Source organism: Cydia pomonella, chromosome 18, assembly GCF_033807575.1.
Source record: "Cydia pomonella isolate Wapato2018A chromosome 18, ilCydPomo1, whole genome shotgun sequence".
Classification (NCBI taxonomy): Eukaryota; Metazoa; Arthropoda; class Insecta; order Lepidoptera; family Tortricidae; genus Cydia; species Cydia pomonella.
The window spans coordinates 10755455-10780405 of NC_084720.1; the positions used below are offsets into that span (position 1 = coordinate 10755455).

The following is a 24951-nucleotide window of genomic DNA, read 5'->3' on the forward strand; positions in this document are numbered from 1 at the left end:
GTAGCCTCGCCACGCTTACATTTGAATTATTTCGCTAAGTTTTTAATATTAGCACTAGAGGTACCTAAACAAAAACTTTGCTTCCTTGTTAAATAAATAATTATTTCCAACATTGTTAAAACCTTAGTATAAGCCCGTGAATAATGTTCGTTATCTCTCAGTGATTGCAGTTCATTAAAATTAACTACAGTGGCCTCAGTCGCATTGTGTAATCGGTGATAGCCATGTATTCCATTAGTTTACAAGTTGTTGACTTACAAGTAAGATTTTAAATGACTTTAGTAATAAATTCTTAAAATAGTGTCAGAATAAAAACATTTGGATATGTTTTATTATTTTTAGGGATATCTGTGGCTTACGGCGTACTTCCACTACTTTACGCCAGGGAATCTGCGACTCAAAACGAAGGTGCATCAAGTGCCTATTTACCGACTACGAGAACTTATTGACAATACACCCGCTGCCTTGGAAACTCGAAGATGGATGATGAAACACGAGAGCCCTTACCCTGGCTACTGCCGCGCGCCGGGTGAAGCCAATTGCTTGCCGCTGCTTTGTAACTGTACGTATCTTACGCAGGAATGGAACAGAAAATGGGGGAATAACGGTACACTTAGTGGCAATACAGTACTTCTTTATAAAAAAAGTACACTAACAAAGGCATAACTAGTTATCAAAGGGATTTTTCCTATAGGGAGCGTGCATGAACTGTAGAAGGCAGCACAGGAGCCGTCAGATTTTTGGCGCGAGGCGTAAATGTGATGTTTATTGTTCCGATGTAGCCCACAAGATGGCAGAACGTCCTATGCACAAGAAAACACGTGACATGTTAATGTACATATTTATGGTTCCGATTCAGGCCACAAGATGGCAGACCCTCCAACGCACACGGTCCCTATAAGATGGTTTAAATAAAATAAAACCATATGCAATAAGATTGTTTTATTTTGGTAGGTATATGTTACGTTACATTTATGTCCCTACTTATAAGGGTAAAATTGATACTCATCACTCAGTCCATGTAATTTTGTTAGCATTTTTACAATTTGGTCTTTTGGTTTTATGTTACATACATTCTAGTTCTACTTTCTTCACGCAACAGTAAGAATCTGCATTGAATTTATATTCCAAAAATCCAGTGTCGTTTTTGATGATAGTAGGAGACGCGTTAAAAGAAATTTGCCCTCATCTGTAATATATTTGTGTTCAGAAATAAATGACAGATAATATTCACATTGACACATTGTAAATAGGTTGCCTAGTTAAGTTGCGTACGGGCAGTAAACAATTTTATTTTAACTTTTTTTGTTATTTAATCGTATATTATATTAAAAGAAAAGTTTTTAACATATATCGAACTGTAATAGGTTGCCTTATAGTCAAGTCCAAGGTTGCCCTGATCTTAGATAAAAAAAAATCGGTTTATCTAGGCAACCGTAGACTGGGCCAAATTTTTAATAAGGCAACATATTACAGTTAGATTATGTATAAAATAAGCTTTCATTTGCTATAATATACGATTAAGGGCCTGTTTCACAATGTCCAAGTAAAGTCCTGAATAAGCTACTTGGCACTTATCTGACGAATAAAGTCACCGTTGGCGTTTCACTTTCTTTAAATAAACTTAAGTGCTAAGTTTTGAAGGAAGTTTTATCTGGCAGTTAATTTATTTGTTAATTAGCTATCCAATACTTTACTTGGACAATGTGAAACAGGCCCTCCCTAACTAAACAAAAACGTCCCACTTTGTCGCTTGCTATAAGGGCGCATTGACGGGTTATTCAAAATAATAAGCAAATATATATATTTGCTTATATATAATGCAAGCAAATCTCGCTCTAATAGCAAGCGACAAAGTGGGACGTTTTACCGGTTTCGGTTACACATAACAGATAAGGGATTCTTGTATATATATATATTTCTGTGATCTCGGAAACGGCTCTAACGATTTCGCTGAAATTTGGTATATTGGGGTTTTTGGGGGGTATACAATCTCTAGATTAGTCTTATGTTTGGGAAAACGCGTGTTTTCGAGTTTTCATGCGTTTTTCTTTAGACGCAGAATATGGTCGCTAATTTCGTGTTGCCGGCCACTGTCCGTCTGGTCCAGCGGGTTAAGACGCGGACTGCTAAACGAGTGTTACGGGGTCGAATCTCGCCCGGTAACTAACTTTTTTTTTTTTTATATGTTCAAGTTTATATATAATTTTTAAATTTTTATTGTTTTAGACAAGTTTAATTTAGTAAAAAAATGACCTATGTAATAAGAGAAATTGACAATAGATGGCGTTACTCTGTGACAAGTGCTGTAAGGTTAAAATCGATTGTAAATAATAATAATTGTCAGTTCACATTTTACTTTTTAAGTTTATGTAGATTATCACCTATACACCACCATATTACAATAAATAGTTATAAACGAGCAAAGCTCGGTCGCCCAGGTACTATTTCTTATACCGTATCATGATTGAAACTGCGTTGCTGGATGCTCTGTACCGCCAAACCCACACGTAACTCCAAAAACTTTAAATTAAGATCCATTTTCGCTTCCGAAAAACAATTGCTTATTTCCGTCACGTCCCGTCCGTCCGACACAGAACGCAACAACGCGAAGCATTACAATTCTCAGTCTTGTGGGAATGGCCAGAGATCGAGTACGACTATGATAACTCTGCAGCGACGTGCAAGTGTTATTTAAACCCCATAATTTCATAGAAGTTTGACGTTTAAAGTAACACTTTCACGTCTGTGCTATAAAAATCACTGCCGAGTTATCTTGGTTCGACTCTAAGAGCATTCAATAGCAATTGATATAGTTTCAATTGCATTTTCTGCGTAAATACGACTTATGCACCACAGCTGTGCAAATTACATATAGGTTATCAAAATCACATGGCTTCTGTTGCCGACATCGATTGTATGGCCAACCTAAATTAGTAGATAAACACTTTTTCTCAAAAATGGACGGCAAAGCCGACTTTATCGGTTGAAAAATAGGTCGCGAAGTGCGTAGTTTATGATCAGTCAAAAGTTAAAAACATAGTAGTCTCGATTTCAAGACTGCAATGTTGCATACAAATTCCATTATCTGTCGAGTTAGTTTCAAAGTTTAAAAAAAAAGTTGGAATGGCCCTATCAAAAGCAGGCATATGGTCAATACTCCTTGGATTTAACGGGCCTACAAATCCCGGTCTTTTGATAGGGTTGCGTGGGGATATAGATCCAACACGTAGAGGCTCCTTGGAGAGCTTTAATGTCATGTAGGACGCCTGCTGGAACCCGTTCACAGGCGCACCAATAGATACTCATGAACCGGTCGCAGCAGGCATTGGGACTATTGTAGAAAAAGTGAACAGTATAACGGTCTATGGATTGAAGTTTGGGTGAACAATGAGACTAGGTTATTGCCAAAGAGTAAAGTAAGTATTATTAATAATTAGAGTTATTGCAAAGACGTCCGGTTACCTGCCATAACAGTGTTTTCACTAGTTATCGAGGCAGGCGGTGACTCGCCGCCCATTAGATGGGCCCCTGAAACTGCCGTCGTGAAGACGACCAGGAGCAACACCGGTGTGAGCGGCTCAGGGGTGTCGAGAGGTGTGCGCCGCTTTCAACCCAGTGGCTGATAACAGCCACTGTGCCAACTCGCGTCTTATGCGTGTTTCACTTCCACCCCTCGAGCATTTAGCTCTAACGACTCCTCTGGACGGCCAATGAAGGCAAGCCAGAGTTGAGAGTATTGCGGTTCCCCTTGGGGTCCACTCCGACCGACGAAGACACGCCGGAGACGGAGACCCTGACCGACAATCGGAGGTACTCAGGTCAGTGGGGTCGTTTCTCTCCAATAGCTCGCCACAAGATGCCCTGTAGTGTTGGTACCTATTTATTTTTAATTAAAAAAAATAAATAATAAAAAGGCGACAAAGCAAATCTTTTTAATTTCTTACACTATTTTCTGTGAAAATATATACGTAAGCAGGTTCCATCATAATTAAATTTCATGCACCATTTTTGAGAAAAACACATATGATTACTACTGTTAACTAGTAACTTTTGGATAACGTTGTTGGCTGTACATAAAAAAAATACTTATAATGTAACACCATTTGTAGATTGTATTTGTATAGTTGTTTGTTACCCCTTAAAAACAATAAAATAAAATAAATGATATGACTCGGCTGGAAGCCTACCTGCTGGCTTTTGGATTCAATTAAACGGACTTCCAAGGGTTTAAAACGAATCTTCAGCCAGCAAGTAGCTAGTTCCGATTATTCCGAGCCTCGATAATAATGTGCTATTAAAAGGTTTGTTTCTTTAGTCTGTGGTGACCGGAGCCGCACGCGGCGGCTCAGTAGGGCAAGATGTCCTGCATGGCGTAGCGCCAGGTCCAGCGCCGCGCCAGGCTCTCGAAGCGCGCTCGGTCGCGGACGTACATCTCACCTAATTCCGGTTCCATGCACACCTGGAACATATACATTATTTAGCCATTCAGTAACTCTGGCCCTTGCAAAGTATAATAAAAACCATAATATTGACAGTTTAATGTCACACATATTCACAGTTTCACACTCTATTGAAAACTTTTGACTACCGCCATTCGAGTTCGACGCCGTGAAATTTCATTTTCCCTCTTAATTATATACATACATATTAAGCATAATACATGTTTTACAGAAATGCATAATTTTAAGAGTCCCCGGCAAGCTCGGCCGAATTTCACCTTCCCATACAAACGGAGTTTCGTTCTCATTTTAAAACTACGAGTTGGATTGTAATGAAACTTTGCACACACAATGAAATGCGGTATATCTAGGGCTGAAATTACTTTATATTGCTCCACCTTATAAAACAAATGAAATAGAGCAAAAACAAGTTTTGTATGAAAATCTTAAATTCGCTGTATGTTTAACCGACTTCAATTTCATAGAAGGAGCCTCCTCCTTCTGTACTCGGTTATGGCTATGTTTTTTAGTGTTTCGTACTCAAAGGGTCAAACGGAACCCTATTACTGAGTCTTCGCTGTCCGTCCGTCCGTCCGTCCGTCTGTCACCAGGCTGTATCTCATAAACCGTGATAGCTAGACAGTTGAAATTTTCACAGATGATCAGTGATCGGAACTATGGGAGTAAAACTTTAACAAAACTTATCAAGCGGACGTAAAAAGAGTGCTTATAGCCTTAAAAATATTCGAATATCTATGAATGTAAATATTTTTATGGCTGTAAGTACTATACTATTCCTATCCCTATGGACATGAATATTTTTAGGACTGTATGCACTATTTTATGTCCGCTTAACAAGTTTTGTTAAAGTTTTACTCCCATAGTTCCGATCACTGCAGATGATGTATTTCTGTTGCCGCTATAACAACAAATACTAAAAACAGAATAAAATAAATATTTAAGGAGGGCTCCCATACAACCAACATATTTTTTGCCGTTTTTATAAATAATGGTACGGAACCCTTTGTGCGCGAGTCCGACTCGCACTTGGCCGGTTTTTTTATGTATGTTCACCGATTACTCCAACACCTGAGGTCCGATTTGAGTAATTCTTTTTTGTTAGAGTTACCTCCAAGTTGGTCCCATTTTAATTGGGTTCTGATCTGATGATGGGATCCATGAGGAATTGAGGAAACTCCTCTTTTTTAAAGGCACGTGTATGGTGATTTGGGTGTTTTCTTAAGTAAACTGAGCATTTTATCTCAAAAAACCATCAACTTGATGAAGTGGATCTGATTATGATGATTTTTTTAATGTAGTATGTTCACCGATTACTCAGACACCCGTGGTCCGATTAGAGTAATTCTTTTTTTGTTTGGAAGGAGTTACCTTTAAGGTGGTGCCATAATATTTTTGGTTCTGATCTGATGATGGAATCCACGAGGAATTGAGGGAACTCCTCAATTTTTAAAGGCACAAGTATGGTGATTTGACTGTATTCTTAAGCAACTCAAGCATTTCCTCTCGTAAAATACCAATTTGATGTAGTGCAACTGTAGCCTTACCCCGAGTTTGACTCTACATATTAATTGACGTTATTTGATGTAGGTAGTGTTAGAAATAAGAGGTGAGGAGTAGGTGTGTGAGGTAGACGGGGGTCTGAGGTTGGGGGTTGAGGGGTTTGGGCTTGACGAGTCAGGCTTTGAGAGGTTAAGGGGTCGAGGGGGTGGTGAATTGATGTAGTAACAGGTATTATAAACGTGATATTAATTCTGTCTGTCTCTTTGTTACCTTTTGACGGCTAACATCTGAATCGATTGAGGTGAAATTTGGCATGAGTCGGTCCTTGAATTGTTTTATATTTTGAAATGAAGTTCTCTGGATAAGGAACTGGAAATAACTGTCTCAACTCCACACTTGCGTGCTATGGATAGTTCGAAAATGAGTAAATATTGCTCATTCAAAATTACGACGGTAAATAAACGCATTGGATTTATACTAATATACCGACAAACATGGTATGGACTGCGCTAAGAAGGTTCGACCTTGTGTTCTTAGGTACTTACCTACAGAAAGTATGTTCATTGCTGTCGTGTAAGGCAATCCAACGTATTGTTTACATATTTATATAGCCGCATCCTTATCGAATCGCACCAAAATCATGGTATGCTTCAAAGTTTCGCTTGGCACCGACTTCATCGTCATATCTTCATCTTCGACTTCATATCAGTTGGTAACGCATATACTTAAAAAAAGGATAATATTTTATTTTATACTTTTTAAAGTTGGTTTACTTTTTTTGTAAAAAGTTTTTATTGGTATGGTATTTGAAGCTACATAATTACAGGACTACCTACCCGATACCTTATCCGATTGTAAGTACAAAGTTTCAGAGCAATCTAGCTAGTCGTTTTAAAATGAGAGCCTAACTACGTTTGTTTGGAGAACCGAGCTTGCTAGGGACCCTTAATGACATTTCAAATTGTAGTCATGACAACACACATGATCCCAAAGAATCCAGCCATAACCACGAAACATCAGCACATAACCACAGCAATAAAAGTATATACTAACTGCAGTATAGGGGTCCGTCAGCAGGCTCTGTATAGAGATGAGCACTTTGCTGATGGTGAGCGCGAGCGACCAGTTGTGGTGCACGGAGTCGATGCCCACGTCGCCGTGCCGCGACACGTTCGGGTGCAGGATGCGGGTCAGGAACCGGACCACAGGCGGGCTCATTGGGTACCTGTACATAAGTTATAAAATCTACAGTTTTATGATAGGGGAGCACAAGAGGGGATTTTTTGAGTTATTCTAGCGCGTCTATTGAACGTAAGGGGGATACCTTGCATCCTATCGAGTACCTGCACCATGAAAGAGCCCTTAAAACAGAACTAAGCGTCGGACAGCCGGTCAGAATAGTACAGATTGTACAAGGTGCTCGCGACGAACCCGAAAGATTTTAACCATGCATTTCTAAGGTCCTAATAAGGAAAAAAATGTATACCTATCTAGTTGATGTGCAATACAACTTTACGGCTTCCGATGCGGTGTTTTACGTACAAAAAAGTATCTGAATAAAATAAATATGTTTCGACAAGAATTTTGGAAATTATCTTTAAAAAATGAAATAAAAATCAAACCAAGGGCTTGACCCTCTCCAGACTATGTGCGTGAATCGCGACGTTAACGTATGACTCCACACTCGCACAAATTCACGGCGATTTCGCAGTTTGGTTTGCGGCAATATGGTGGAAAAGCATCAGCTGATCCAGTTTAACTGTTGATTATCTATATATTATAATATAATTAAAAATATATTTATTTCATGAAATTGGCATTATAAGAGAAGCACTACAATGATCCCCACACTAGGGCTCAACCTGTAACGTGGGAATCTCAGAGAAGTATCGAAATGGTGGGTTTATTCCCACTAGTTACCACAAAATTGGTTTGGTGGTAACTAGTGGGAATAACCCCACTCGATTCATACTGTTTTTATTAGTATTGAACTCTTAACAAAATGTCGGTGGAAAGTACTGGGAAAAAAGCACCTTTTACCAGTGGTAAAGCCTGACAACAGTTTATTTAACCCTGAGATATTGTCGCTGCAAACAGCTTACGTATGGCAATAATGTGCGTACGTTATGTATAGTCGGGGTAATGGGCATTGGCTTCATGTTGATACTCGTATAATGTCAAAACATTGCTTACAGAGAATTCGGTTCTTTCAATTTACCTATTCGTCAAAATCTGGTTCTAAATATTCAATATTTATATATTCTTCGTTTTCTGACTCTGAAGAATTCTGATTTTCATCAGATGTTGTGTCGCTTTCAGGTCCACCAACCTCGATTATAAAACGTTCAGTCTCTAATTCGATTATAGGACCTTTATTCCTATAATCGTCTTTAATTTTTTTATCATGGTCACAGCAATTGCTCCAATTATTACTTCCTATACGATAATAATTTATTAAATTTTTTAATCATTAATGAAATAGACTGAATTCAAAATAATTTACATAACTAAATTCTCAACATTAAAATTAGTTTTATACCTGAAAACTATCTTCAACAAGCATTAGAAAAGCCTTATTATAGATAGACACATTTTTAGTTGCCACTTTTAACTTTTACAATGCCCCAAATCATCTCAATAGGATTTGGAGAGAATCGTGTCTATTTCATATATTGGTTCAGGTTTGTGACGTCTCAAAATCTCCACCAATCTAGCTTTGGATGCTTTTTGTGGAAATTAAATTTTATTCGAACGCAGCCACTCTGCAATGACTTGCTTTCTGTCGCCAGATGTTGGTTTTTTTTTATACTACGTCGGTGGCAAACAAGCATATGGCCCGCCTGATGGTAAGCAGTATCCGTAGCCTATGTACGCCTGCAACTACAGAGGAGTTACATGCGCTTTGCCGACCCTAACCCCCGCCCACCCCTCGTTGAGCTCTGGCAACCTTGTTCACCGGCAGGAACACAACACTATGAGTAGGGTCTAGTGTTATTTGACTGCGATTTTCTGTAAGGTGGAGGTACTTCCCCAGTTGGGCTCTGCTCTAGATCTGGAATTACATCCGCTGTGCTATGCCTCTGCTACGCCCTACCACACAAAGCGAGATATCATTCACAATGCCCATACCTCTCTTGTGGACGTAGTTTAAGGACGTACCCGGGTCCAAGTGTTGGTGGTTTATTAATGCGAAAGGAATGGTATCGGATATTATCCATAACTATGCATGTGGGTTCACTTAGATTGGGATTATTAACCCATTTGTTTAAAATTATTTTTATTCATCGAATCATGGTAATCTGCTTTTTTTTTCTTTATCATTATATACCAGAAGGGCATTAGGAACAAATCCGGATGGTCCACCGACATGAACAATAATATGTCGTTTCCCTGTTGAAGATAGCTGTAATTTGGCATGGATACATAAACATGCATTGCGACAGAACGGGTAAAATAAAAACTATAAAAAAATTAGGATACTTCTCATACAAAATGTTTTTACTTTGATATTTTTTTGCTTTGACCCTGTAGTGTGGCGTATGGTTGGATAAGGTCTTACAAAACGAATAATGGTCTCCAAAAACCTTTTTTTAAATAAAGTTATTATTTTCGGAAATAATCGCTCCGAAAAAAAAATGTAGGGAGGAATTTCGATCTTTTTATTTTTTTACTAATCCATTTTAAAAGAGCCTAATCTTAATGAAGTTGTGTTATTTTATCACAGCTCCTTTCTTTTATATAGGTTTCCTCCTTACCTTCGGTTTTCATCATCAGATTAGGTCGATTTTGCCAAATTTTGACAAATGGTCAAAAAAATAGTTTGCAGATGGTTTGCAGGTTAAGGTTAAAACAACTTACGAGTATTACAAGTTAAATAAAAGCATGTAGGGATACTGTTTAACAACATCAATATTATTAAGTTTAATAAAAGCATGTAAAAATAGGTGAAAAGTGAGTCGGACCTAAGAAGTGGGAACTAATGGCTAAGTGAGCCAAAAAACAAGGCCGAAGGCTGAGCCCCACGAGCTGAATATCCGGACCGATCGGACCACCCGATTTCGTAGCGTTCCCGTACGAAACTGTAGGCCAAGCTGCAGGAAAGCAGAGCCTAGAATGAAACCAATGCCAGAGTGTGAACGAGGCCGTAGGCCGAGCTCCGTATAAGGGTGGAGGCAGGGATCGGAACCGGTTTGCAATAACATCGAAATAACCATATATTTCGGTTTTTTTTATACTCTAAATCTAGGACTCAGTTGTGTTTTCAGATAACGACTTCGTATTATTAGATTGCCTAATTAGAAATGAAGTAATTAACAAAGAACGAAAAAATACCGTTTTCGTTCCCATACAAAAAATACCGGTTTCCGATCCCTGGGTGGAGGCCCGGAGCGTTCAATCACGGCGCGCCACCATGCAAAGACTGAATTGTAGGAGAACAGAGTTTGGAATTGATCTCGGCTCGCCTGCTGCTCGGCCTTAGTTCTTGCTCGTGCGACTTGCTGGGATGCTTTGGGTATCGGACCCTATCTAGGGCTTTACATCCGGCTTATGCGAATGCAAAGCCCTGCAAAGGGGCCCGGCAGTTTTCTTTTTATAACATTTTGAGAATTAGATCATATGTATCACGGCTTTGCAGCAACTCGGCACTTGCCACCTGCACCTTCGGTTTTATGCTAAACTCTGCTCTAGGTCTTTGCGTAAGCCTAAAAAATCTTTAAATTTGGTATCGTTGTAAAGAAAAATAGACAGGATAATAACAAATAATAATAATTGATCAATATTGTTACTGAGTTACGAAAAAAAATACATGGTATATAAAATGTGGTAGTACAGGATCCGCGGAGTGCGAGTTCTACTAGAACTTGGCCGATTCCGCATGCCGAAATCGCATGGTCAGGGTCGGAGCGCGGGGCCCTTAGCACATGCTTTTTCTGCTGTTCGGTTAATCCGCCACTGCTGTTGAATCGACACTCCAGGTTCATTTTCGCTCTGCCAACATTTGGCGTGGTTCAGAGAAGTATGAATGTAGGTCTCGTCCAAATAAACTATAGGCATATTTTTATCCCTTACTTCTTGTATTTGATCCAAATAACTTTATCAAACCACAATATCGGAACGCTCCATCAATATTGAACGTTGGTTTCTGCATTTTTTATATTTGAATCCCATACTGTGCATCAGTTTTCGTAAGTACTCTCTGCTGCCTGTAAATCCAATGTCTTTTTTCAAAGCAGTGAGCAGAGTTTTGATACTCGGTACTTGTTTTCGCACGGCATAAAATTCATGAATTTTATGCCTTATGGCATATTTATCGAAGTCGTCTATTTGAATTCTCTTTTTGTGTGGTGCTTTGTTTTGTACAGGTGGCAAAGTCAAGATCGTCTCATTATTTTTAGAAATATTTTTTTATCCTCGATCTACATAAACCTTAAATGAAATATTAAAGGAAATAAAGTTTAAACCAAACTACTAACCAGTTCAATACAACCGCACTATAAAATGTCAATACCGGTCATGTCAACAACCAACTTCAAAACATTGTTTATTGGAATGCTATGTAATCCTTCGTCTTTTTAGGGTTCCGTAGCCAAATGGCAAAAAACGGAAGCCTTATAGATTCGTCATATCTGTCTGTCTGTCCGATTATGTCACAGCCACTTTTTTAAGCTGTATTTGATTGCATTCACTACAATTTTTTTCGCATCTTTGGAAATTTTTATTGGCATTTTTGTATCACTGTTTATTAAAATTAAAATTTATTTATTTCAAGCTATTTGGCTCATATTTGTACAATATTTACACAACACACACATTATAATAGAAATAGACACTAAAGAATAACTACACTAAAATATACAATAAATTTACAAATTATAATAATTATGCTAGCTAGCCGACGCCTGTCCTCACATGCCTATTACAACAGTGGGTGATGTAGGGACAGTCGAGACGGTCTGCAATCATCGCCAGGACAGTGTTAGAGCTGGCACGCACGCGCCGCACCAGCGCGGCGGCGCGCATGCGCATGGAGGCGTGAAAACAGGCCGCGCGGGCCCCCGCAAACATACCCGAGGCACTGCAGTAGCGGGGCAGCCCCACCACCGCCCTGAACGCGTTATTGTACTGAACGCGGAGCGCGTTGTACGATCTCTGCGTGTAGTTTGCCCACAGGCAGCACGTGTACAGCGACGTGCAGTACGCCTTGAAAAGCGTTATCTTCACGTCCCTACTACAACGAGCAAACCTGCGAGCTATATTTGAATATATTCGTAGATATTTTCTGTTTGTTTACATCGGTGACATTGGATGACATCCAACGTTCGTTGTCAAAGAGTACTTGTTGCCAGTAAAAGAAATTAGTACCATTGAAAATCCGCAAAATGGCGACGTCAAATAAACTGTTGTCAGGCTTTAACTACTGATAAAAAAAAATCCCAGTAGTTACCACTAAACCGAGTTGGTGGTAACTAGTGGGAAAAAAAATTCCCAGTATAGTTACCAGTGGTAAAAGGTGGGAAAAAAATCCCAGTAGTTACCACTGGTAACAACTTCTAAATAAAAAGCTCCTAAATAAAAAGACGGGGAACAAAGCGCGAAGGCGTGAACAATCTGCTAAATCGACGCCGCCACACTCGCGTTCGAGTGTGGAGAGCCCTTCAGAATAAAGATACTACTTACTCCACATTATCGTCTGCGACACTAATATGAACCTTCTGTATATCTGACACGATTGAGTATTTCATGATGGCGGTTTTCTTTTGCATCTTCAAAAATTCACTACAAACTTGCGTCATTCGTCGATCCGTCAGTCTTTTGAATGGGAGCATCATTAATCAAAATAGTTCAAAAATAAGGTTTAAACGGGAGCGTATGGTAACCCTTCAAAATTCGGGGAATAATCTGCTTAATGACGAGAATACCGGGACACAGTACGGGTTACGCTAATTATGTACGCAATCTGAAGCAAATATGTGTATGCACCACACTGCATTCGCTAGATCTGGCCGCGTCCGAAATATGCCGTAAATTGGAAGTAGTACTCACGCGTAAGGCACCTGTATGTACAGGTAGAAGATGCCGCCCTCGTACGGCGAGCCGGCCGGGCCGGTGACGGAGGCCTGCCAGTGGCAGCAGCGCGCGTCCAGCGGCGTCGCCGCGATGCCTTCTGGCGGGTCGTTGCGCATCATCTGAATCATAGATATTACCATACCTTTATCATCAGACAGAACACACTCATTTTATAATGTATATTTAAAGAGTAATACTATATAAGTAATAGAAATATTAGATTGCTAACCCAGGGCCGGCCCGGTTGCCCTCCCCTAAATCCGGATTTAGGGGAGGGCAACCGGGGCTACAGCCCCACAATAGACTTCGGAAAATTTACCATTTTATTTGGAAAATAATTTGGGGCCTGGGGGCCTCGACTCCTTTATTGCCCGAGGCCTCCAGACCTCTAAATCCGGCATTGTGCTGACCAACGGATGAAAGGCACTCATTTCAATCAGGTAGTTTGGCCAATTGTCCGAGACTGATATGGTGCATTTCACGAATACGAGAAAAGTAAAATACATGTGTATTTAAAAAAAAAACATGATTAAATATAAACTTTTATAGTATTCCTAGAGAATACTTTCAATTAGGTAAGCGTCAAAGTATAATTAGGTATTTATAGAGTCGGTCGGCTGCGCCTGCACGCACATCTGCACGAGGCAGTGGCAGAATCCTCCACGATCGATCGATGTCTGCCTTAGGTAGTGCACGTACGTACCTTGAGCTCGATGCGGAGACGGTTGTGTCGCCACGCGCTCTCCTCGCCGGGCGGCTGCGCCTGCACGCACATCTGCACGAGGCAGTTGCGGCAGAAGCAGGACTCCACGAGCGACTGGTACACCTGGCAACATAGCAGAATCATTACTCTTCAAACAAGAGTACATCATCTACCACGAGATGAGCTACCACAAACCTATGTAGAAAGCAGTTACGTAGATATATGATTGTGATGTATGTGGCTAGCCGAGGTCGGACCACCATATAAACGTACCTAAGTAAGACATCCAAGAAGATGCTACACACTATCTAAAATTCCGAACCTGTAGATATAAGTAGGACTCAATCTCAACGACAAATAGTAGAGACAGCTCGTGAGAAAAAAGCACAAATTGTAAGGCCCTGTTGTCGGTGAACGCGTGGTACAGTTAGCAGAAACTCGACTAGCCCTGCCGCATAGCGTCATATCTAAGCAGTAAAGTCGTTCAAGTACCTGCTCAGTAACTTGAACGACTACATATTGAAGCAAAACCACGGGTCGTCATATAAAATATATTTTACAGTACATATGGGGCTACTTTATAGCACTAGTGCGAGAAGTAGCATATTACGTTACTGTGTCGAACATTTAAAGGGCCATATGTACTGTAAAACGTTGTACGATACATGTGCGAATAAGTAATTCGCAACTCGTGTCGATTTAAAACACTCCCTTCGGTCGTGTTTTAATTTATCGCCACTCGTTTCGAATTTCCTATTTTTCGCACTTGTATCGTAATGTACTATTACAGTACATATGGGGCTACTTTATAGCACTAGTGCGAGAAGTAGCATATTATGTTACTGTGTCGAACATTTAAAGGGCCATATGTACTGTAAAACGTTGTACGATACATGTGCGAATAGGTAATTCGCAACTCGTGTCGATTTAAAACACTCCCTTCGGTCGTGTTTTAATTTATCGCCACTCGTTTCGAATTTCCTATTTTTCGCACTTGTATCGTAATGTACTAATACCTTGTACCAATCCTTGTTGTTGGTAAGCGGGCGGTACAGCGGCCAGCGTCGCGCGGCGAAGGCGGCCCAGCGCGGTGCTCGCACGCGGGCGCGCACTAGTCCCCGCCAGCGCGCGCACACGGCGCCGCAAGCACTTAAGGAAAGGTCGTCCAGGTAGCTGAAGATGCCCAGTAGCACTGCCACAGATAAGAAATACATGTAAACACTAAATTTTGCTTTACATCCTTTGGCGTTAGTGCGCTTTACTCAAAGTGCAAGTTTACATTATTAGTCTGCTAACGATTAAATTTGCATGTAATTCAGTCAAGTAATTTTAAGCTAACATTTTAAATAAAATTGTAAAGGATGAATAAATAAAGGCAAGGAGAACCCACCTGGGCATAAATACAAGCTGATGAAAGCCAGTCATATTGCCTTGAGATTACAATGAAATATATTTTATAAAAAACACCGTCCCACCTCCAACGGACTAATGTAAAAGCGGGCGCAGCGGCGGAAAGCGCCGAAATTTTAAAACGTAATAAATATAAGAGCCTCGGTAGAGAGTACCATTTTGTACCTTTTGGCGTTGAAACTCTAGGTCCATGGGGTCCCAGCGCGCACAAGTTTTTTGGAGAAATCGCGAAACGTCTGGTTGACGTAACTGGTGACCGAAGAGCTGGCGGCTTCCTCGCACAACGTATCAGTATTGCGATACAACGAGGAAATGCCGCCAGCATCCTTGGTACAATGCCTCAAGGGCCTATTTTAGATATAAGCTAGTTATAGTAATCATCTGTATATATCCATTATGTATATTGTTATTGTCAATAAATAGATTTTCATTTTATAAAAAACATAAATGGAAATAAAAATGATAAATGGCTCAAACTTGTCGCAGATGGGATTATGACTTCAATACTCAATATTTTATTGCAAAATCACAAAGTGGTTCAAAACATCTGTAGAAACTAGTGTCCGACCGAAACATGTTTTTTTGCCGAAACCGAAACCGAATTAAGGTTCGGTTTTGGTTCTAGTTTCGGCCGAAACCGAAACTTTTGTTGGACCAGTGCCCATGAAAAAGTAAATACCTACAATACGCATAGGTGGTACAAAATAAAGCAAGTTTAGTATTTTTAAAGGTCACAATCAACCAAGCTCCAATAAGGCCTGTTCAATTTACTGAGTGGACACTCATACACCTCTTTTAATCTCTATTCATCAATTGCTACATATTTGTTCTCCAATAGTCAAATATTTCCCCCAATGCATCGAATTAATGTAGAACATTGCAAGTTAGCTGTACAATCATGGTGCACATGAACAGGCAAGTATTAACCGTTAAACTCTACGCCAAACGCAAATCAAATATTTAAAACATTTGGAGAGCATTATAGAACTGAAGAGTTTACAAAATCGTAGTCCAGTATAAACTTTTATAGTATTTCTGGACTAGAGAACTACTACAGGAACTTTCAATTAAATATATCTTATAGTTAAATATTTAAATGGAAAGCGCGATAAGTACTCGGCGCTGCTGTCGAGATATATGTTTGTCCCGTTAGCGGTAGAGACGTCCGGATGTTGGTGTGCCGAGGCCAAAATTTTCTTGGGCGAATTGGGGCGGCGGTTGAGGGAGAGGGGTCATGACCCTCGTTCCGGCGGGTCATTCCTGATGCAGAGGCTGTTTATCGCGATTCAGCGTGGCAACGCGGCGAGCGTGATGGGCTCCTTTGCGTCTGGGAGGGCTCGGGACGGGTTGTTTGATTAATTTTTGTATTTGTGTCTTTCTTTTTGTTTACTTTTACTTCTGTTTAGTTTATAGTCCATTTTAATGTTTTTTTTTCAGAGTAATTGAGAATGTAATAGTTTTTGTATTGTTAAAATTATATTATTAATGGAAATTGTATAATAAATCCATTTAAACCAAAACTTCAATTGCTTATCGCAAAAAAAAGGTACTTTGAAACAAATGCTCAAATTATACAGAGAGTGATACGTTTCTGCACACTTCATAGAAAAACAATGACCCTCTTTCAGAGCATGAGAAATGAATATATTAATCTCGTTGCATTTTAATTGATGACAAATGTACGAAAAATATGAATAAATTAATTTAACAAGACCCCAACATTACACTGCTTTCAATGTCATAGGACATCATGTACCCGATGAGGAGAAATCCATAAAAACAGATAAAGGCCGTAGCTGAATAAGGAAACAACATCTGCCCTTGAGCTATTTTTGCTTGTTTTTTTTTATATAGTGTACCCAACTACTCATATCTAGTACACATCACACACAAAATATTAAAAAAAAAATCAAAGTGGTTCCGTAGTAAAACGACATTAAGTAAAAAACTATTTTTCCTCCTCCTAATGTCATAGGTATTTTTTGGCGAATTTCGGGTATATAGTTCGACTGTTAAAGAGGTATATGTGATTAAAAAAAGAACTACCATCCTTTGATTTTTATGACATAAATCACTTAATCAAAGTTTTCATTACAAAAAAAAGTATTCAAACGGGACCGACCGCTCTAAATAAAATTAATAACAAACCTATATCTACTAAGCTATCACACAAATAAGTGTTATCTTTTTTATTGAAATGCAACTTGGTCAAAATTTAAAAATACTTAAGTAAGTCTAAACTTCAGAAGTATGGCCGTATAATAGATAAATGCGAACTATCCGTTCAAACTCCTTTATAAGAAGTCCCATTTTAGTTTTGAGGTAGATGCCATGAAGAATAATTCTTCACGGCATCTACCTACCACAATTATTGTTTCTGTAATAAAGATATTCTGACTTACTTAAGTATTTTCCGTCCGTTTTTGCGTCCGAGTCAGAGTATATTTCGAAAATTTCACCAAATTATTTACATTCTATTCTCTCTTCTATATCGTTGGGTTCCGTTTCTAGACCAACTAATTGATTTATATTACCATTTTGGGTGTCCAACTGTCCACTTAGTAAATTGTACAGTCTTTATACTAAAAAATTGATACGAAAGTACAAGATCATAAGTTTCGGTGCGACCGAAAGGTTCTGCAGTTTTTGTGCTCGGCAGAAACGCGATTTTTATGCCGAAACCGAAACTTCGGTCGAACACTAGTAGAAATACAATGGAGAAGAGGACAGTAATTAATAGAGAGTAAGTACTGGAGAAAATTAAAGCAAGGCCAATGCCATGAACCAAGTCAACCTGAAATCATTAATTTGTAATATTTGTGAAAATAAATACTTTTGGTATTTGTTTAGTTACAAATGAATATTGAAAAAGGTACCAACCTTCTGTGGGCAACTGTGCTATTAACTCAGGTGCCACATTGTCTGGTGGGCGCGGAGTCGACAAGGCCTGCAAAGAATGTGCAAGACAGGGTGGGGGCCTCAGTGCCAGTGGTTCAGGCCTCAGTGCAAGCGGTTGAGGCATTTCTTCCTCATTGTCAGGGATGTCGGGATGGTCTGAGCCATGAGCCAAGCCATTCCCATTTGTGTTGCTGTTATTACCACTTCCACTGGCGCTTGCTGCATTGCCAGAGTTACTAGCTTCATCTTCTGGGCTTTCACTGTCTAGAGAATTCTGAAAAATTCAATTATTATGATCAATCAGTTATTGATAAAGTCATATGAACATTTTGTCATATGACTGTATTTATAACTCGTTGACTTCTAACTCAAAAATGGTCACGTTTTCTCATATGTAGTCTGCCTCGTTTGCACTCATGGGATGTTCATATACGTGATGGCTTCCCTGTCGCACACTTCATCTCTCTGTAATCGAAGTGTTTGACAGGTCTGTACTGTGTGGACCAACCTAATTAATATTATTAAGCCTAATTAATTTATTCAGAAATATGTAGTGTTATCAGAAATTATTGACTCCTGTGAAGTATCCTTCCAACTTCTTTGTCCGAGGAACTCACAACCAGAAGAGGATTATTAGGTAAACTTTGAACTATGTAGTAGGCTTAGGTGTCATGAGTCATGACTGTGGGTTTGAGTTACGCAGCTGTGCCCCTGTATCAGATATTCTGTCAGGCCTACAGCTAGGGAGGAACAACAGGACTGGCCGAGCCGAGTGATAGCACAATGACTACAGTTAAGCATTGGCCCATCCGGGTGCGCTTCAATACCGATGTGGCCTCATCCATGCACTGGAACTTCAAGCCACAGCAGCCAGACATCACAGTTTTGCCTGCCAAAACAGCCCTCGCGTTCTACTCAGTGCGCAACCCCACTGACAAGCCTGTGACTGGCATCAGCACATACAATGTGATCCCATTTGAAGCCGGACAATACTTCAACAAGATCCAGTGTTTCTGTTTCGAAGAGCAGCAGCTCAACCCCCATGAGCAGGTGGAAATGCCAGTCTTCCTTCTACATCAACACTGAGTACACTCAAGACCCCCAAATGGAATATGTAGACGAGATTGTGCTCTCTTACACCTTTTTCGAGGCGAAGGAAGGCCTGAAACTCCCTGTATCCATGTATCTCAAGCAATAATGACATTAGACCTACTGTAAATAATACTAGTTTAGAATGCATTTGTATTGCTTAAGACGCTATGGTTTGTTAAGTTTATTATTGAATAATAAAATTTATAAAAGACTTAAATTTTAATTTTTTTAAAGTCAGATTGTTAGTTAAAGTCAGTTATTTATTATTAGATTTAACTTCACTACTTACATAAGTAAAACTTACAAGTGTATCATAGGCCTTAGGAACACATTGAAAAAAAAAACAATTTATTTCTCATATTATGGAAAAATCTTGAAAAATATGTCATTTAATTAACTTTCATCCTTAAACCAATCCGGAATTCCGAATCTGGTTGAAAATCAGTCCAGTCTGCAATCCTTACCCACTGTATGTTATTATAATTTGTTCAACTTTTCTAAAATTCTTAAATAAAATAAAAAATTTAGTTTCACAAAAGTACCTACTTTACTTTTCTTGTTTTGGTTCATGCATACTTTGAAATAATTATATTTCATAATTTTTAAGATAATTATTGATCTCAAGTTTACTTACTATGTACCACCAGCTGGCAGGCACCATACATACTCTATTGACCCTTCGGTCCGAGCTGTAGTTGAGATCTGAAGGCTCATCATTCCCTGAATCTCCGTCATCAGTCTTCTCACTGTAGTAGTACGAATTAGGACAAAATGACGGAAAATTCGGGTAAAGAAACGCATGGCAAGTCACGCACACTGGTTCTCCGAAACTAGGCCCATAATACCCGTTGCAAACATGGCACGTGGAATTCTACAACAGTAATTAGAGACTTAATTAATTGTGTTACTGTAAATATAAATATCATTAATGTCGCACGTGCGCATATTGCACAACTCACATTAAACTCGAAGTCAACAGGGTGTTCCAAGGGGTTTGGTATTAATTTGTCATCATTTTCCTCCAATTTTTTAATAAATTCATAATATTCCGCAGTAACAGCGGACATTATTAGTGTATCCACCTGTTCATCTCACAAAGAAGAAACAATTTCAATAAGTTTCTTGGCGAACAACATAAAAATAAGTATTATTTTATGATTATTTTCATTTCATTATATATATGTACTCACAGCAGACTGGAAGACAGTTGATTGACAGGCATGAGGAGCGTTCGGATATTACCAAGATAATTTCGTGTGCTATACAGCACGACCACGGAAGATTTTGTAATCTTTTTAGGATTCCGTAGCCATATGGCAAAAAACGGAACCCTTATGGATTCGTCATGTCTGTCTGTCTGTCCGTCCGTATGTCACAGTTTTTTTCCGAAACTATAAGAACTATACTGTTGAAACTTGGTAAGTAGATGTATTATGTGAACCGCATTAAGATTTTAACACAAAAATAGAAAAAAAAAACAATAAATTTTGGAGGTTCCCCATATTTACAAGAAAAGGTACCCAATTGTCCGATTCTCATTTGATTTATATTTATATATGTTATAGGGTAGTCTAAAATAAAGGACATGTATTTTTTTTTAGCTGCCCAAACTCAACCTATTGGGAGAAATTGTCCTCCAAAGTACTAAAACGTTACTAAATCTTCTAACTCCTATAGAAAGTGATGCTCAAGCAACTTGCTAGTTAATGGCTTGATTGAGTATATATGCTATATTAATGGCAAGACAGAGTTCTAAATTCTGAGGACCTGCGTCGTTCCGGCCTTTATGGTATGAAGGCTCTACTAATGCAGCGACAGCTAAGGTGGTGTGGGCATGTCCTCCGTATGGATGACCGCCGCTTGCCCAAAACCGTATTCTACTGTGAAATGACGTGCTCAAACGACACCTGAACGCTTGCAATATCGACCCTGAGCGTTGGGAAGAGTTTGCTACAGACAGGTCATCTTGGCTTTCTACCATATTTAACCACGTTAAATCTTTTGAGCAAAACCGCCTCAATAGCTCGGATGCCAAACGCCAACAACGCAAAGACAGACCGAAGCCCTACGCGAATACGTACAATGCATCTGGCCAACTCTATCGCCTGCAAAAGGGTCTTTAAGACCAAATTCGGCCTGGCCAGCCACATTAGAGCCCATAACAGGCAAAATCCATAATTTTCTGGGGTAGCCGTCATCGAAATCGATGAGGACTTATATACATGCTATCATTGACATATATATCTAAGGATAGGCCTTACGGACAATAAGAATGGGGCCAGTACAGCGGTGTCACGCACCCAAATTGAGCCAATCGTGCAGTCTAACGCCAGTAACGCCGCAACGTGATTGGTTGATGAGTTCGCACCACGCGCGCGATTGGTCGTAATTAGTTCCGTTAGACTGCACGATTGGCTCGAATTCGAGAGTGACACCCAGGGCCGGATTTAGGGGAGGGCAACCGGGGCTACTGCCCCGGGCCTCCACAAAAGAGGGGCCCCCCCACAATAGAGAATTCGGTAACTTTTACCATTTTATTTGGAAAAAATTTGGGGCCAGGGGGCCTCCACTCCTTTATTGCCCGAGGCCTCCAGACCTCTAAATCCGGCATTGGTGACACCACTGAACTACCACTATTATTAGTGCCCGTAAGGCCCGTCCTTAGTTATATATGTCAATGCTTGCTCTATTGGCCCAACAAAACGTAGTGATTATATGCTCTTTGGGCCCAACGGTCATTTGTCCGTGAGTCAGAATGGCGGGTGTACCTAAATAAAATTAAATGAAAACCATACCATATTTTTGTACCTAATTTGTACTATTTAATACCTCCTTTAAAAAAAATTTTACCTTACGGTACTTAAAATTATCACCAAAAACAGTACACCCGCCATCCTGCGCCATCCGCGTCAGAATGGCGGGTGTACTTTATTACGCTATGTTCCCGTGGTTATTAATAAATTCTATAAAAGCCAAATTTTTGTACTTTCATATTCAATTATAATATGAGTCATTTTATTTGTGGTTTCCAAGTTTCACTCATTTTATATTTTGCTTGCTATTACAATTTTGCAGGCGTTATAATTTTTCAATTTATCGATTTCATTTTTAAGAAAAAACGCTAAGGTACAATTATTTTTATTACGTCAGGATTTAGTACCTTTAATGTTTAATCTGTTAAGTTCAAATAACTCAGTAAATCATGTCTTATCAGCGAACGAAAAAAACATAGAAGACTAACGTCAAACAAAATATCAGCGTAAAAGTGGCCCCACTATTAAAACACGCAATAATAATAACGGACCAATAGCAACTCGTCAAAGTTCAGGTCTTGTTTTCTTCGACGAAACTTCATTTGACCATGATTAGCCAATTTAAACCACCCGAACTACGATTGGTCTATTATAAAATGAGGCGCTGTGATTGGCTGTAGCGTAGCTCTAGGTAGACGGTTTCATGCAAAATATGTAGACTAAGTTTTAAATGCAATATTTTTGTATGATAATTTATTATTTTATTTTAAAGGCTTATTATTTGTTCGTTTATTGCACGTGTTGAAAGGCAATTAAGCCTTCGAACCAATTAATACATTGTGTCGTTCATCTTATAGGGCACCTGCGACGTTTAGTTAGGTGGCACAGAAATATGTCAGATGTAAATAAATGTAAATTGGAATTTTGGATTTTACTCTGATCAAGATGAAAACCGATATCTGAGGATCCAAGAGGCCTTTTATTTACGAATTTGAGATCAAAATAATAAAAAAATGCCGCGAGTTGAATTTTAGAATTTTTCATCCGATCAAGGTGAAAATCCATATCTGAGGACCCGAGCGGCCCTTCATTATGATTCTAAAGTCATATTTGGTAAAAGCACCCTCCATTTTGAATGAAACGCCCGATATCTTGAATATCGCCATTTTTGCTCTTATCATGATCATCATTCATCATATAAAAGCAAACACGGAGAAATTTAAGATGTCGGGCGTTTTTGCCAAATTTGACTTCAGAATCATAATGAAGGGTCGCTGGGATCCTTAGATATCGATTTTCATCTTGATTAGAGCCAAAATGCAGAAATCCAAGATGGCGGGCGTTGGTTTAATTTTGACCTCGTATTCATTGTAAAGGACCTCTAGGATCCTCAGATATCGATTTTCATCTTGATCAGAGCAAACATGTAGAAATTCTTATTGAACACGTCGTCATAAGAACAGTTTGTATGGGAATAGTACATTACTATAGAGGACGATAAATGAAGGGTTGCAGGCCAAGTAGATATAGACGGCCGAGCGTAGCGAGGTCGAATAGGGATATGCGGCCGGCAACCCCCCCGTTTCTCGCCGAGATTTGTATAGTGCTTTTCTCAAACTTGCAATGAAATAATTAAAAAAAATATGATGATGATGATGATTGTTATTAATACTTTCGGGTTGTTGAACGGGGAACGAAAAACGCTACGACGCACGGTTTAGGAGATACAGCCCTATAAAGATTTCTGCATGACTGAAAAAAAACTTTATGGGGCTGTATCTCCTAAACCGTACGTCGTAGCGCAAAAAGAATGAAAATTTTGTTCCCCTTTGAATCCCTGAAACAATATTTAAGAAACACAAAAAATAAAAAAAACACGAAAAAGACAAAAAAAACTTAATGGCGGAATTTTGCTTTTAGGTTTTTTTGGTTGAATGCCATAATTTGACGTTTAAAAACAAAAGAAGGTTGCCTTACAGGCCTAGGTGTGTAAGGCTGTATGAAATTCCTTTACATATCATCTTCACTCATCGCACCTGATATTCCGTTCCGTTCCTGATTTCCGGACCTAATTAAAAAAAAGCGGCCAAGTGCGAGTCGGACTCGCGCATGAAGGGTTCCGTACCATTTAAGACGTATTAAAAAAAAATCTACTTACTAGATTTTGTTCAACATTTTACCACTTTGGAAGTGTTTCTCGCGCAAACTATTCAGTTTAGAAAAAAATGATATTAGGAACCTAAATATCATTTTTGAAGACCTATCCATAAATACCCCACACGTATGGGTTTGATGAAAAAAATTTTTTTTTAATTATATGACGTTTAAAAAAAACTACTCACTAGATCTCGTTCAAACCAATTTTCGTTGGAAGTTTGCATGGTAATGTATATCATATATTTTTTTTAGATTTTTCATTCTGTTATTTTAGAAGTTACGGGGGGGGGGACACACATTTTTTCACTTTGGAAGTGTCTCTCGCGCAAACTATTCAGTTTAGAAAAAAATGATATTAGAAACCTAAATATCATTTTTGAAGACCTATCCATAGATACCCCACACGTATGGGTTTGAAGAAAAAAAATTTTTTTTTAAATTTTATGACGTATTAAAAAAAAAACTACTTACTAGATCTCGTTCAAACCAATTTTCGGTGGAAGTTTGCATGACAATGTATATCATATATTTTTTTTAGATTTTTCATTCTGTTATTTTAGAAGTTACGGGGGGGGGGGGGGGGGACACACATTTTTTCACTTTGGAAGTGTCTCTCGCGCAAACTATTCAGTTTAGAAAAAAATGATATTAGAAACCTAAATATCATTTTTGAAGACCTATCCATAGATACCCCACACGTATGGGTTTGATGAAAAAATTTTTTTTTTTAAATTTTATGACGTATTAAAAAAAAAACTACTTACTAGATCTCGTTCAAACCAATTTTCGGTGGAAGTTTGCATGACAATGTATATCATATATTTTTTTTAGTTTTTTCATTCTGTTATTTTAGAATTTACGGGGGGGGGGACACACATTTTACCACTTTGGAAGTGTCTCTCGCGCA

General features: G+C 39.0%; 2 protein-coding genes across 2 annotated transcripts; one reads left to right on the forward strand and one right to left on the reverse strand.

The window, feature by feature from the left end:
• Positions 1-927: 927 nt before the first annotated feature.
• LOC133527912 (uncharacterized) lies at positions 928-20330 on the reverse strand. Its single transcript, XM_061865108.1, has 8 exons — positions 20094-20330; positions 19769-20005; positions 18025-18316; positions 14751-14926; positions 13735-13857; positions 13008-13150; positions 7017-7188; positions 928-4462 (listed from the first exon to the last, which is right to left on the reverse strand). The coding sequence occupies exons 1-8, from the start codon at positions 20199-20201 to the stop codon at positions 4349-4351; spliced, it is 1365 nt and encodes a 454-aa protein (XP_061721092.1). The 5' UTR covers positions 20202-20330; the 3' UTR covers positions 928-4348.
• Positions 18728-19720, forward strand: LOC133527913 (cytochrome c oxidase assembly protein COX11, mitochondrial-like). Its single transcript, XM_061865109.1, has one exon. The coding sequence runs from the start codon at positions 18826-18828 to the stop codon at positions 19126-19128; it is 303 nt and encodes a 100-aa protein (XP_061721093.1). The 5' UTR covers positions 18728-18825; the 3' UTR covers positions 19129-19720.
• Positions 20331-24951: the final 4621 nt, after the last annotated feature.